The sequence below is a fragment of the Pezoporus flaviventris genome, unplaced genomic scaffold, assembly GCF_033815535.1.
Source record: "Pezoporus flaviventris isolate CSIRO_AGI_PZ_B2104156 unplaced genomic scaffold, CSIRO_AGI_Pfla_v1 ptg000007l, whole genome shotgun sequence".
NCBI classification, from domain to species: Eukaryota; Metazoa; Chordata; class Aves; order Psittaciformes; family Psittacidae; genus Pezoporus; species Pezoporus flaviventris.
In genome coordinates this window covers 94,842,766-94,859,023 of record NW_026892555.1, presented here as the reverse complement: position 1 = coordinate 94,859,023, position 16,258 = coordinate 94,842,766, and the positions used below count along the sequence as shown (strand labels likewise).

At 39.6% G+C, this 16,258-nt stretch overlaps 1 protein-coding gene across 2 annotated transcripts in view; it reads left to right on the top strand.

The window, feature by feature from the left end:
* DCDC2 (doublecortin domain containing 2) overlaps positions 1 to 16,258 on the top strand; it is a 58,029-nt gene that overhangs the window by 20,546 nt on the left and 21,225 nt on the right. For both annotated transcript variants that reach the window (XM_061449585.1, XM_061449586.1), the window contains exons 5-7: positions 3,294 to 3,440; positions 4,156 to 4,210; positions 6,593 to 6,788. In XM_061449585.1, coding sequence (XP_061305569.1) covers positions 3,294 to 3,440; positions 4,156 to 4,210; positions 6,593 to 6,788 — 398 coding nt within the window. The remainder of the gene's footprint in view (positions 1 to 3,293; positions 3,441 to 4,155; positions 4,211 to 6,592; positions 6,789 to 16,258) is intronic.

The following is a 16,258-nucleotide window of genomic DNA, read 5'->3' as shown; positions in this document are numbered from 1 at the left end:
TGTCATTCCTTGGTGAAACTGTATGATGTACATGAAAGCAGAAATCATTCTGTACATAGCTGGAATTGCTTTTTAGAAGTTCCCTTCAATGCTCAGATTTAATCCTTTGAAATAAGATAATGTGTATGACATTTTGAATTATTTAATGGTTTCCTTTTTCTGGTTTTCTGTTAACTGAGTTTTCATTTTATTTTTCCTAAAAATCCTAGGAATACATATTAAATATGTTAGTAAAGTGATCATTGTTCTTTAATAAGTTACACGTTAATTGCTGGGGTTTGCTGAAGCTATGTAAGCATTAGGGGAGTGTCTGTAAAACCACTGATGCTGAGAAGATTTAATATCTTGTTAAAGAAGCGTAAGTGGAAGTACAAGAACCTGCATTATGTACATGGCAGTTTTTCTTTTCCATGTTATTAAAAGACATATAAAGCTGCCAAGTCTTACAGTTTCACATATAGATTTTTTTGAAAAAAACCAAATATTGTTCATCTGCATTAGAATAGGGTTGTAAGTAAGAAATGACAAAGTAGCTTTTCTGCTTGTCAGATTGTGCATGGGGATGGGGTAGAGCAACCTGATGGGCAGGTACCTGGTGCATTGGCAACTGGGAATTTGGGGATATTGGTCCCACAGGTTGTGTCTTTGCTGTCTCCTTTGTCAGCCTGTATACTTGCTTTATTTTGGTTGCCACTTTCTGGCTTGGATTCAGGAGGGAAAATGGAAGTCCACTAACATCCCACAGGACAAATCCTGGGTTATACCCCAGTGACCAGAGGAAGTGACCACAAGGACACCTTTGTTGTGTAATAGTTGCCAGAGAGAACTCAGCTGGTATGTGAATGGTTGTGGTCAGGTGGGTGGGTAAAAGACTTCAGAACTAAGTGTCACAAAAGTTTTGTGATGCTTGTTAAGTCAATAGTTATTTATGTGTTTGAAGTGCCATTTTTTAAAACTGCTTTTTTGATTTCACTTTCATCTTCAGTGGCTGATTATGTTTGATTCAGTTATCATGATTATTATTTTCAGGGTGAAAAATACACTAGAAATTTCCAGATGACCCATAACATTTTGGGGAGTTATATTAAACAAACGACTTTGGTGCATTAAATATAATCTTAAAATGCAAGCAAAGTGGAAGATTGAGAACAAAACTCCACAATCATGTCTGTATGAACCCCTATATACCTGCAGCACCATACAAATATATAAAACAGTTCATAAACTCTGGTACATTGATTTACTGTTTTATCCTGAGTTCCCCAAAGCAAAATGTAACCTAGCAAAACACAGTTAGATTAATTCAGAAATGGGCTTACTGCTGATTTTAGACTGATTGTTTTATTTTCATTTTTGGGTGTAAATAATGTTGTAACACATAAATTGTTCTTTGAATTGCTGGCATGCCTGTGAAACATTTGCACTAAAAAGTAAATGTAAGTAGTACAAACAGGGTGCTTCAGAGTTGGCATACTTCTTCACAAGGAAGCAACAATGTGATCAAGAATTTAAAAAGCTGCAATTTCACTTTTAAGAACTTTCAGTCTTTGCACTTAGAAATCCAAGGTACTTTCATATGGCAGGAGGCACCTAGAAAAGCAGGGTACTTTCATGAGGGGAACTTGAGAAAGACATGGACACACTGGGAGCGCAGCAAAGGGTCACAGATCATAGAATGAGAAAATTGTTTAGGTTGGAAAAGACCTGTGAGATTGCAAAGTTCAACCTTTGACCAAGCACTATCAAGTTCACCACTAAACCATGTCCTTAAGCACAAAATCTGTCTTTTAAAAAACTTCAGGGATGGTGACTCACTACTCCCCTCAGCAGCCTGTTCCAGTAATTAACGACCCTTTTGGTGAAGAAATTTTTCCTACTATCCTATCCTGTCTGGCACAACTTGAAGCCATTTCTTCTTGTTCTGTTTCTTGTTATTTGTGAGAAGAGACTGATCCCCACCTCACTACAAACTCCCTTCTGGTACTTGTAGAGAGTGATAAGGTCTCCTTTGAGCCTTCTTTTCTCGAGACTGAACAACCCCAGTTCCCTCAGCTACTCTTCAAAAGACCTGTGCTCTGGACCCTTCACCACCTTCCTGACTCCAGCACCTCAATATCTTTCTTGTAGTGAGGGGCCCAGAACTGAACACAGGATTTGAAGTGCAGCCTCACCAGTGCCGAGTGCAGGGGATGATCACTTCTCTGACCCTGCCGTCACACTAATTCTGATACAGACCAGGATGCCTGGGCACAGGCTGGCCCTTGTTCAGTGACCATTAGTCAGCACCCCCAGACCCTTTTCCACCAAGCAGCTTTTCAGCCACTCTTCCCCAAGCCTGGAGTGTTGCATGAGGTTGTTGTGGCCCAAGTGCAGTACCCAATACTTTGCCTTGTTGAACCTCATATCACTGGCCTCGGCCCATTGATCCATCCTGTCCAGATCCTTCTGTGCAGCCTTCTCACCCTCAAGCAGATCAACACTCCCACCCAACTTGGTGTCACCTGCAAACTTCCTGAGGGTGCACTAGATCCCCTTGTTCACATCACTGATAAAGACATTAGACAGAGCTGGCCGCAGTACTGACTCCTGGGGAGCACCACTTGTGACTGGTCACCAACTGGATTTAATCCCATTCACTACAACTCTTTGGGTCTGGCCATTCAGCCATTTTTTAAAACAGTGCACCTGTCCAAACCATGAGCAGCCAGTTTCTCCAGGGGAATGCTGTGGGAAAGTGTCCACAGCCTTTCTTTTATCCTCTAAGTGGGTCACCTTGTCGTAGATGGAGATCAGGCTAGTCAAGCAAGACCTGCTTTTAATAAACCCATGCTAACTGGGCCTGACCACCTGGTTGTCCTGTACATGCTGTGGTAGGTGGACAGGTCCTGGGTTTGCAGTAAGTGGCCATGAATGACCAGAGCACAGATAGGAGGTGCAGCTTGGTATGAGAGGGGTGAGGAACTCATGGAATAGATCCCTTTCAAGGTGTCAGGAGAAAGACATTAAACACCTTCTAAGTATAATTTCTTTAATTTTAGAAATTATGAGAGTATTTCATCTTTCATAGCACTTTATATTTCATTAGTTTTATATAAATTGTGATTTAGTTCATTATTTTGCTCTGTCTTTCCTTGTTTATATTGTGACTGATCATTGTATGGCATCTACTATATTTTATTTGGTTTCATATCTGGAAATTCAACATGATTTAGTGCATATAGATTAATGTAGCTTTCAACTCTCTTAATGCACCTAACAAGGTTTATTATATTACACATTTTCATATTTTTCAGACTTTACACTATAGATGGAAAACTTGTTCAGAATGGGTCAGACTTGGAGAATGGGCAAATTTATGTTGCAGCAGGCAGAGAAAAGTTTAAGAAGTTGCCGTATGGTGATCTGCTATTTCGCAAATCTGTAATGAGAAGGCCACAGGGGTAAGTTCTGTAGGTGTGTGGTTTAATTCTCACATGCCTGTGTGTGTCAATATCTTTACAAAGTACCACCAGTAAAGTACAAAATCATCATGAGGAATGGATGGAGGGATAGATGGATGGGTTAGTAGGGGTGTAAAACTTTATTGACAGCTTCTGAGAAAGTTGAGAAGATGAAAATGAAAGAGAAGATAGAAATTCAGAAGACTATTTCACCTCATAAATATGCCACTGAACATGTATCACAAAACTAATGTTAGAGACAGTATTATTGTGACTTTTCTTAATTTGTTTTTTTTTGTTTTGTTTTTTTTTTTTTTTGTTGTTTTGGTTTTTTTTTTTTTCTAGTGAGCAACTATAGGCAATGTAAAGAATTTGAAAGTGTTTTGGGAAACAGCATTTGCAACAAACGAATTTAAGGACATTGAAAAACTATGTTGATCAACTGATGTAAACCAATTATTTTTTTAATTGCTGGAACTTTTCATTATAATAGTTGTAGAGATCTTTCACTTAGTAATTCACTGAATGCTGCTCTGCAAATTTTCTGTATATGAATTATGCATTGTGGGGAAATGTAATGTATTTGTTAGTAAAAATATACGATGAATAAAAGAATTAACTCTGTTGCCATAGCTGATTTGGCATTATCTGACTGATACATAATGTCTATGGTAGTGACAGCATACCAATTCTAAGATATGGCTTATTTCTGCAGTTCTAAAGCGTCCGCACTACCTCCAATTGTGGGATCTCGAAAGTCTAAAGGCAGTGTAAGTATCAAGTGCCATAATAAAACCTGTTTCTAATTTTGCTTAATTCCGGTAGATGGAAAATCCCTGTCCTTTGGGTTTTAATTAAATCTGAAGTGAAAAAATCCACAGCCACCTGGTGGTATGCTTATGAAAGCTTGATGAATCTGTAGTTATTTGCAGTGTCAATTAGGAGAAATCTGAGAAAATATTATTGCAATAATGGCTGCTTTATTTGTTATAAAACCTTCCATAGCAAAGTTCCGCTGCTGCCTTGAGGTCTTTCCCATAAACCTTGGCAGTTATCTTTGTGTGTTTATTTATTCATTTAAGCTAAATACCTAGAGGAAAAACGCAGAACCTTTTACAAAACGTCTTGCAGAAAATGGTGTTTCTGCATGTTGAGTCTGAATAAGGCTCTAAACCAGTTTCCTATCTGATGTGTTTTGTCCTAGCTAACCATTAAATACAGAGCTTGAGCCTCCACTGTTTTGTAGCCTGTATAGCTACTTATATGTGTACAAATGAGTCCACTGTGGATTTAAAACAGTGCCAAATCAGAATATAAGTATCTGTTTGCACAGGCTCTGTACAAGTGCTGTTTACTATACAAGACAGTGGAGAGTCAGATTCACCATCTGTCATTATAATTGTAGTAGTTGATCATGTCCATTCACTGTTTACAAAACAAAAAACTGTGGAGCCACTGAACAAAATAAGCAATAAAATATACTGTTCCATTCTGTTGAAATTCAGTCGAAGATAAAACCTCAGTAAAGAACATAGTTTCAAGTGCTGTGTGGTTTTAAGATGTGAGCTTTGCAGTTCTAGCATTTGTTAGCTTTAACTTCTTGCCTCTTCTATTGTTATTTTACAACATGGACAGAAAATTATTTGATGTTCAGTTTTAGTCACTGGGATTGTAATACACACTAATAACAAGTTTCAAAACATAAGGAGGCAGGAATACCTACTACTGCTCTTAAATATGTAATGCAACACTTGAAATGGTATAAATCATACAATTGTTTACTTCAGTTTGATATCTATGCTTTCTTACTATTATTGCTTGGGAGTAACAGTCTCCAGTTTGAATTGGAAGAGACTGAAATATTGCCATGTCATTATTTCTCTTTATAGAGAAAGGATAAGTGGTAGATTTGATGGCATTGGTAGATAAATGGTAGATTAGATGATAAAAGCTAAACAGTTATTTAAGTAAGATATTTTAAAAGGAACTGATTTCTAGTGATTATGTGAAAACTAGCAGAATCACATAAAAATGTAGTAATGTATGCAGGATGTTTTAAAGAGATGCAGGATTTTGTTCAGGACTTATTTTTCAGAAATATTTTAATTTTATATAGTATTACCTTTTAACTTAAGCAGTGAGGTGAAATGAATTGTGTATGACCATCACAGAATGAAAGGCCTTTCTAATGGGCAAGTTCTAAAATGGCATGAATTGTTCATGCAGCTACACTAAGCTAAATAGTGAAGTAGAATATATTTGTCTTCTGTGATTCAGCTAAGTCAGTGATAGGTGAACAGTTCCAGTGTTTTGTCAGTACTGGATTAGGAAGAAACTGCGTGCACTGTTAGACTGGCAAAAGTAGGAGGCAGTGGTGAGGGTGTTCAGTTGGTAAAGTCTTTGTAAAGCCTGGAATGATATTAAACAGAACTTATACAGTTCAGATTTTTATGATGTTGATTGTGAACAGATTTACACTGAAGAAAAATGTGTACAAATAGTAAAATCTCTGGCTAATACATGCAGGATCATACACACATCAAAGCAGTAAAAGTACAGACCAGGTTTCTGGTTCTGTTTCTAGATACACTACAGAGTAAGCAGAGGAACTGGCTAATGTCTTCAGAGGTGATGCAGAGGTGATGTGTGGGCAAACCCCTTTCTTAGTGTCCACTTGGCAGTCAGTGTTACTTCCATACAAAGACTGTCATCCTCTTCGATCTGCTTTTGACACTTAGGTTAATGCCCATGCCTCATTTAGACAGGCAGTGAATCCTTACAAGTTGAATTTGTTACATCTTGTGACTTTCCACACATATGTGTAAATGAGATATAGCTGTATATCACATGCATGCATGTAGATTGCCCTAGCTTTCTATTCATCAAATGAAACATTATTTCCCTATAACAAATATATTGTTTTCTTCTGGGCATTGTTGAGGAACATTTAATCAGTTGGATCATATAGTAAGTTGATAAGATAGTTACAGTTTTCTGGATAGCTTATCACTTAACTGTACTGATTTAAAATGAATATGCTTCTTTAACACTTGACACCAATCCTTAGTATTAAAAAGTTGAAATAAAATTGAAACTAAAAGAAATAAATGTTGTTGTTTGTATCAATGATAACCATGTACACATCTTTTCAGGGAAGTGATCGGCAATCTAAATCAACCACTGGATCCAGTGACCCAGGAGAAAACAGTTCCTCACCTCAGTTTCCCCAAAAGAAAGACAAAAGAAGCCATAATCCAGGGGATTCTGTGTCCGGACGGCACTTTTCTAACAACTCTACTAAAGTAAAACAGACAGTAACAGCTTCCGCAGGAGTCCTTCAAGATAATGGTCAGTACCGAGATAGACACTATTGTACACAGCGGGTTTTGCTCTTCATTTAAAATTCAGTGAAACAGTGAAATAATATGCTTGTATAGTTCTTGAATTGCCTGTTTACTCTGGCTATCTGAATTTACAAAGGTTCTTTCTGCTTAGGAAATGTACCTATGCATAACCGCTACTTTCCTGGCTTTGAGTACCACTAATTTTTAGTATACCTTGGAAGTTAAACTAATACAGTCTTATCTTCATGTTTTTGATAAAAACATAATAGAAAACATATTTTGAACATTCTCCCACAGTTCTGCCCTGCAAAAAAAGTAAAGAAAAGGAGTTGGTCTGCCCAAAGGAAAAAATGTCTTGTATTTCACCATTACAATTAAGCACTAAAATGCACCTCTAAGATTCTTAGTGGCATTAACACCACTAGATTACTTTAAAATTAAGTGCTTCGTTGTGCTTAGTATATATTACCCTAGGATGCAATGATGCCTTTCAGAGATAATAGGAAATGTTGAGATTTATAGCTGCAGTTGTTTAAGTTTACCTTTATCTTTGATAATATCTGGAGACAGCATATCTAAAATAATTTTTTGAAATTACTAGTGTGATAGCAGTTTTTACACCTGGAACTGTTCTTGAGCAATGTACTAATTGTAGGGTGTGCGTAACTCGGATAATATAACTTCTCTAGATTTTATGCATGCAGACAGTTTCTTTATTTGTTTTCTATTGAAACTTATCACAGTATCACAGTATGCTAGAGATTGGAAGGGACCTCAAAAGATCATCTAGTCCAGTCCCACTGCCAGAGCAGGAACACCTAGATAATGTTACACAGGAATGTGTCCAGGCGAGTTTTGAATGTCTCCAGGGAAGGAGACTCTACAACCTCCCTGGGCAGCCTGTTCCAGTGTTCTGTCACCCTCACTGAGAAGAAGTTTCTTCTCAAGTTTAACTGGAATCTCTTGTGTTCCAGTTTGTACCCATTACCCCTTGTCCTATCATTGTTTGCCACTGAGTAGAGCCTGGCTCCATCCTCGTGACACTCCCCCTTTTTATATTTATGTACACTAATAAGGTCACCCCTCAGTCTCCTCTTCTCTAAACTATAGAGACCCAGCTCCCTCAGTCTTTCCTCATAAGGGAGATGCTCCACTCCCTTAATCATCTTAGTTGCCCTGCGCTGGACTCTCTCCAGCAGGTCCCTGTCCTTCTTGAACTGAGGGGCCCAGAACTGGACACAATATTCCAGATGCGGTCTCACCAGGGCAGAGTAGAGGGGAAGGAGGACCTCTCTCGACCTACTAACCAACCCCCTTCTAATACACCCCAGGATGCCATTGGTCTTCTTGGCCACAAGGGCACAGTGTTGGCTCATGGTCATCCTGTCATCCACTAGGACCCCCAGTAAAAGAGGAGTTAACATACTGTGCGATGTTTGGTAACCAAAGTCTGTTGCTGTATGTTCCTTTTTATTGTTCTTTCCCATGTAAATGAACAGCAAGCTTCTCTCTGGAAAAGCAAAGCAGTAGGAAATAAACACCTCCATGTGGGATGTGAAGGGTTCTTGAATTGCTCCTCTGAGGTTTTTTTGCCCTTATTTGTCTGCCTGTGAGAGACAGCAGCACTTGCAGGCAAAATTTGAGGAAAGAGGACAACTCTTGACAAATCAGAACAAAGGTCTTTTCACTCGAGTCAGACTCTATGTGGGAGCTCCAGTGTAGTCAGAATTTGGATATCTTGTGGTGAAGAAGTTCAAAGAAAATGTACTATATTGACCCCACAGAGACATCTGCACAGTTGTCTTCCAAGCATTTATTCTGGTCACACGTGAAGATGTAGTGACAAAGCACAGGCCAGGCAGGCTGTAGGAGCTGTGAGCTGTTAGTGAGGAGTGATACAACTTCAGTATCTTCCTGCCCAGCCAACCCGCTCCGTCAAAGACTGCCCATGACAGAAAACCAGTTGGACCGTAAAAATAGAGGGTTGCAGAGGTCAGCATTGCACCTTATTTCTGTTCTTTATTATTTAAAAGGACTGAACTGCTGTGTGATTTGTGATGATGTTAAATATGACAAAGGCATATTATTTTGTGACTTGATAGCCTGTTTTGCTATTAAATTTATTTTTATTCCTCATTAGCTGAATATTTTTCACCTGTGGGACTATCTGTTGAGTTAAATATAACACTGGAGCTTGATTAAGTACTTCCACCAAATTATCTGTCTGCAGGTGGGAAGTGGAAGTTGTTAGCTGGTTGATGTACATTTTTAAACAGAAGTAGGTGATAGTCTCCTTTGAAAGCTTTCCCTAGAGAGCCTCATCAGTCAGATCAGTTTTAAGAGCCCACTGACTACAACTCTGTCAGTGGGGGATGTGAAAAACAAGATGTATTGAAGTAAGCAAAGCCCGAAACACTCTGTCCTCATCAGCATTGGCATTGTTTCTTGGTGCATCACATGAGAGTCACCTGGCTCGGTTTTCACCTGTGCAGCCCCTTCTCTAGCAGAAAAAAAAAAGTTCACAGTGGCCAAGTGTCCTGGGTTCAGCAGTAGCAGTCATTTTTCTCCTTCTTGGTAGCTGGTGCAGTGCAGTGTTTTGACTTTCGGCCTGGGAACAGAGCTGATAACAATGATGTTTTGGTTTGGCCAAGGACTTTGTGAGCCTCACGCTCTGCCAGGGAGGAGGGGAAGCCGGGATGAAGCAGAGACAGGACACCTGACCCAAACTGACCAAAGAGGTATTCCATACCACAGCATGTCATGCCCAGGATGTAACTGGGAGTTAGCCGGAAGGGGTGGTAGTCTGCAGGGTTGGAGGAGGTATTGGTCAGAGCTTGGTCGGGCTGGGGGGGCGAGTTATCGGTTGGCTGGTGGTGAGGTGATGTATTCTCTTCCCTTGTTATTTCCTTTATCATTGTTATTATTGGTGGTAGCAGTAGTGATTTGTGTTATACCTTAGTTACTAAACTGTTCTTATCTCAACCTGTGGGAGTTGCATTCTTTTCAATTCTCCTCTCTGTCCCTCCGGGAGTAGGGGGAGGGAAAGAAGGGGGGAAGTGAGTGAACGAGTTACCCGACTGAGTTTAAACCATGACAGCAAGTCTCACTACCATGCTTCCTTGCTAATGAAAGAAACAAACTAGTTTGCCTCTTTCAAGCAGACCAGGTTGTGGCTAGCTTCTCTTCCTGCTTCTTTTGACATACTAAGCTGACCTTTATCATACCAGTGAAGAAGGAAAGAAATGTTAGAGATCTGCAAACACTGAAAATATTTTCATACTCAGATGACCTAACATATCTGTATCCTACAGCTTGTTGTTCATGGCTCAGTTGGCTGCTTGGGTTTAACCTGCCTGCCCATCTCATGTGTTTCAGTACATTTCATAGAATCATAGAATCATAGAATCATAAATTAGGGTTGGAAAGGACCTCAAGATCATCTAGTTCCACCCCCCATGCCATGGGCAGGGCCACCTTACGCTAAACCATATCACCCAAGGCCTCGTCCAACCTGGTCTTGAACACTGCCAGGGATGGAGCATTCACAGCCTCCCTGGGCAACCTATTCCAGTGCCTCACCACCCTAACAGGAAATAATTTCCTCCTTATATCCAATCTAAACTTCCCCTGTTTAAGTTTTAACCCGTTACCCCTTGTCCTGTCACTACAGTCTCTAATGAAGAGTCCCTCCCCAGCATCCCTATAGGCCCCGTTCAGATACTGGAAGGCTGCTATGAGGTCTCCACGCAGCCTTCTCTTCTCCAGGCTGAACAGCCCCAACTTCCTCAGCCTGTCTTCATACAGGAGGTGCTCCAGTCCCCTGATCATCCTCGTGTACCACCTTCTTGAAAGAAGAATCATAGAATTCTGTCCTTTTCAGTTTCATTTTAGAGTGAGGAGTCTTATTCTGAGATGGAGATATATTTTTTGATGGAGAGCAAGAAGCCAACTCCAGTTACACAGTGATAATGATTGCTTTCAAGTATTGTTTGGGTTAATATAGCTCCACCGTCTGCTCTGAAGGCTCCTTGCAATTCCTCAGTTGGCTTTGCAGATTTATTCAAAAAAACTCCTTCAAACTCAAAAGCTTTGGATTGGGTAGTGGAAACATTCATCACCATCATATCTTTTTTTATGTATTTTTATTTAATATTTTCCTGAGGGACAGTGAGAAAGACTCTTGGCATTTTAGTTGGCTGCATTTGGCTGTCACTGATGAGGGATTAATTTATTTTAATCGGAAACCAATAAACCACACAATGAGTTTATACATGCACATTTTTGAGTGTATGGAAATAGCTATAAAGAAAAGATTCATAGTAGAAAAAAATGCATCCCATATTCTTCGTTGTCCTTTTCCCCGCCAATTTAGCAGTTATGTCGAATCTTCTCTCTTTTAAGTGCCAGATTGTTTGAAAGTGGTTGTTTCCTGGGACTTAACATCTGAAGAATTATGCTCATACCGTATTTAAAGCTTAACCTAATCTTCCAATAGTGTTTAGTTGGGCTAACTGTGTATTTACTTTGAATTTTTTCTTTTAACACACTAAGAATGTCACCAGCATGCGATTCATATTAAAATTGATCCATGTCATAATCCTCTCAAATCAAGATGATTAAAGAGTTTCTTAGTGTTGAAAACTCTTTGTGCAAGACTTAAATTCACCACTGCTGGAGCAAATCCAGTAGACTGTGAGCTGGTGGTTTGGCTTTTGTAACTTATAAGGTATGCTATTAATGTTATGATTGAACTCTCATTGCACTAGTAGAACCTAATTAATATTGAATATATTATATGTAACAGTAATTGCAGCTAGAAATGTGAGGTTTAGAGCTTAGACTAGTGCAGCTGGTTTGGCATAATTAGGGCTTATGAAAGTGACACCAAAGGCACATTTAATTATCAGCATCTTGGTTTAAAGTTTTGAAAAATACAAACCCCAAACCTAATTATTTTTTCATTTGCGCCACATTCTTTAAAGGGTATACTGTAGGAAGTTGAACAGGAAAGCAAATTCAGACATGTAGTAGAAAATTCTTGTAAGGAAACACCCTCACTTTAAAGCCTATTCCATTCAAGTACAGTAGTTTAATTGTGGTCTCTGTCCTGGATTCAGCAGTAGCAGTCATTTTTCTCCTTCTTGGTAGCTGGTGCAGTGCTGTGTTTTGACTTTTGGCCTGGGAACAGAGCTGATAACAATGATGTTTTGGTTTGGCCAAGGACTTTGTGAGCCTCATGCTCTGCCAGGGAAGAGGAGAAGCTGGGATGAAGCAGAGACAGGACACCTGACCCAAACTGACCAAAGAGGTATTCCATACCACAGCATGTCATGCCCAGGATGTAACTGGGAGTGAGCCGGAAGGGCTGGGAGACTGCAGGGTTGGAGGAGGTATCGGTCAGTGGTTGGTTGGGCTGGGGGGGGTGAGTTATCGGCTGTCTGGTGGTGAGGTGAAGTATTCTCGTCCCTTGTTATTTCCTTTATCATTGTTATTATTGGTGGTAGCAGTAGTGATTTGTGTTATACCTTAGGTACTAAACTGTTCTTATCTCAACCTGTGGGAGTTGCATTCTTTTCGATTGTCCTCTCCGTGCCTCCGGGAGCAGGGGGAGGGAAAGAAGGGGGGGGGAGTGAGTGAATGAGTTACCTGACTGGGTTTAAACCATGACAGCAAGTCTCACTACCATGCTTCCTTGCTAATGAAAGAAACAAACTAGTTTGCCTCTTTCTTGAAGCCTCTTTCTTTGAGCACATGGTGAGTTTTTTATGATTGCTTTAGTAGAATGAATATATTGCAAAGCATAAAATGGGCAAAATGAGCAAATGGTACTTGGAGCAGGAAAGCCATGTTGCTTAACTTGTTGCAGAATGGAGTGTAGGTGTACTGATGATCAGTTTGGAATGATGGGACCAGGACAGGCATTTCAGGGCTTTTGCATTTTCTCTGCAAGAGTTTAACCCTTAGGACCCAGCTGTACACATAAGAAGGCTGAGTTTTGAAACAGGCATGGAATTAAAAAAGATGTGGCTGAATGGAAGCTGCTTTATTAATTTCAAAATGCAAATAATCTTAATGATCTGTAATTTAAATAAATGAATAAATTAGATGCTTAGAAACATGGAGAATAAATTATGTGAATGACCAAAGTAGGGAGAAGGAAGAAAAAAACCTTGTATTGTGACATGCAATCCTTTATTTTTGTACCTGTTTATGTATAAGGATGACTGAGCTATTGCAGCTGACTAAGGCAAATTTTCTTTTACTCTAGTGTTATGACATTTCCTACCCGTAAAGGAGACAAGGTGAAGCTCTAGAAGCACCTTTTGCAGTTTCTGTTGAGGTAGTCACATGTCACCAATCTATAATTGTATGAAATCTTCTTAGGAATTCAGTATTTTCTAACAGAGGAACTAATTGCTTAGAAGCTTGAGGCTTCAATAGTTGGTGAAGAAAAATACATATTTTTTAATATTCACAACAGTTTCATATGTATATTGCTACCAGTTTCTTTTTAATTCCATTACTTTTTGATGATAGAAGTCACAGGCATACAAACACATGCAAACCTATCACCAAGGTAGTGGCTTTTTGTTGGAAATGGGTCTTGTACAGCAGTGGTGCTTTAAAATAAGAAAAAAAAATAAAAAAAGAAAAACCCAGAAAATTATGTTGGGTACAGGCATAAGCACACCTGTCCTCCCTATTCCTCATAGCAATCTAGTCAATTTAATGAGCCACAAATTTTTTACATTTTGTTTTTAATTTGACTTAACATTTTTATGAGGCAGTCTCTGTGGTAAGTCACATTAATTTTTTTTTTTATAGTCAAATTAACTTCCTTTCTTTCATACAGAGCTTGCAGTTAGTAAATGCCTCTGATTTCCGTAAAATATTCAGGGCAGGCTATTATTACAATGATTTTTTTTTTATCCCTCCTAGTAAACTTCAATCAGTTTAAAATTTGGAATGCATTAATAACTGCATAATGTTGTAATTTGTGCTGCAATAAATGTTTTACAGATAATGCTGGTTAGGAAAGGAGCTTATATAAGAGCCAGTAATTGCTATGCTCAATTATTTTAAATATATAGATTTCTTATGAGCTGGTTCAGTGTGTAACTCAATTAGTATTTAATAAAGTCATATAACTTATCAGTATTCCAGCTGCAATACTGAGTGGCATCAGACAGAAAATGATAGTAGCACTTTAGACAAGGTCTGCTTGGTTATACATGCATCAATTCATTGCTTTTTCTGTACATATAGAGTGACTGCACAATATACTGAACATCCGTGTGTTGAGATAACTGGTAACGTGTCAGGTGAAGTGTTGTTAGTCAAAATGTTTTGGGTGTTTATAAATTTGATTTTACTGGTAATTAATCTGTTCTGTTCTAGACCTATTGGGAGATTAGCCAGAAGTATAAAATATGTAGAAAATTTCTCTGAATGGTCAGTGGACTCTCTTTCACACAAAGGAATTCTCAGGAGCTGCAGATCTATCATAGCTGGCATGGGTGAGGGGACAAGGCAGAACAGGTAACTCTGAGGATCCTTGGCTATTAAGAACCATTATGCAAGAAGCGCAATTTACAGCAAATAACATTGTTTTAAATTGTATTGGTTTATTTGGCCATTTGCAACAAAGTCACAGAGGTGAAGTACTGTAGGAACACAAAACCACCTTGTCTTATCTTTGGTGAAACCAGCTGAGGACCCAGCTGCTTACTTTATGAAACAGACCTTGGCGAAGTACAAAATCAGAAACTCCACACTCTTATTTATCAGACATCATCCTTTCTAATGCAAATGTGTCCATGCTGCCTTTCTCCTACCCACAGCCTCTGGACCGGCTCTTCAAAGAGCTAAGTCTTCTAAGAACATCCTCCCTCATGTATTGTCACCACCTTTTCAGATGAAACTGTTCTCTTGATTTTTCTTACTGTTTCTGTGGTTCCATTGCTGATAGTTCTAGAGGTCTGCCATAAAGTAGATGTTAGTGTTTCAACAGCTGTTATCATTCCACTTTGCTTAGGGCAGATTGAGTTGGTTCCCTGCTTTTTTGAGACACTAGCTATCTCTCTTCAGTGCAGTGTATCGGGCTCCATGTGTTCCTTTTCCTGGTAACCCTCACAAGACTTTGGGGAATTCAAAGCTTGAAGCAGTCTGTGTCCTCTTGAGATTCATCAGTCTTTCTCTCTGTGGGATTACAAAGCTGGAGAAGAGTTGAGATAGAGCATAACTCTTGAATAAGCTTCGTAAGAAAGCACTTGTGGTTTCAGTTTTCATTCATCCCTTCGGCCTGAAACCAAAAAATGCTGTAAGAATTCTTTCTACAAACTGTAGTACCACTAAATGGAGTCTTAATAAATATTGGTTTTGTAGGAAATAAATAAGTAATCAAGAAAAATACTTGTCTGACGACAGTGTGCATTTTTTCATGGTTGCTTTTTGCTGCACTTCTGTCACTAGTGAGTATGTGTGGGAGCATCTGAACATAGAAATTCAATTGCAGATAAGTACTAGTAAAATGACATTCCTCTAATAAGGCTTTCATGAAGGAAGATTCCTTTAAGAAGCTTAAATTCTGAAGCTTAAATGCTGAAAGCCGGTTTTGCCATAAAACGGAGTAAGGTCAAGGGACCTGCACAGGAGATTCAATTCTGGGGAAAAAAATGGCAAGATGGATGTTGCCAGATCCCCACAGATGTGACCAACAAGATAACAGCAATGTCTCCACCACCGCCATGGTACCACTGGGGCGATGCCGTAACTCAGATTCGAACCGAGGTTGCTGCGGTCACAACGCACAGTACTAACCACTATACGATCACGGCACGCTACCAAGCCTTCATGCATCCTTGGCATAGACTACCTCAGGAGAGGGTACTTTAAAGACCCCAATGGGTACCGATGAGCTTTTGATATTGCTGCTTTGGAGACTGAGGAAATTGAGCAGCTGTCCACCTTGCCTGGTCTTTCAGAGGATCCTTCTGTTGTGGGATTGCTAAAGGTCGAAGAACAACAAGTGCCAATTGCGACCACAACAGTGCACCGGCAGCAATATCGCACCAACCGAGACTCCCTGATTCCCATCCATAAGCTGATCCATAGACTGGAGAGTCAAGGAGTGATCAGTAGGACACGCTCACCCTTTAATAGCCCCATATGGCCTGTGTGAAAGTCTAATGGAGAGTGGAGACTATCAGTAGGCTATCGTGGCCTGAATGAAGTCACACCACCATTGAGTGCTGCCGTACCGGACATGCTAGAACTTCAGTATGAACTAGAGTCAAAGGCAGCCAAGAGGTATACCACGACTGATATTGCCAATGCATTTTTCTCAATTCCTTTGGCAGCACAGTGCATGCCACAGTTTGCTTTTACTTGAAGGGATGTCCAGTACACTTGGAACCGACTGCCCCAGGGGTGGAAGCACAGCCCTACCATCTGCCATGGACTGATCCAGACTGC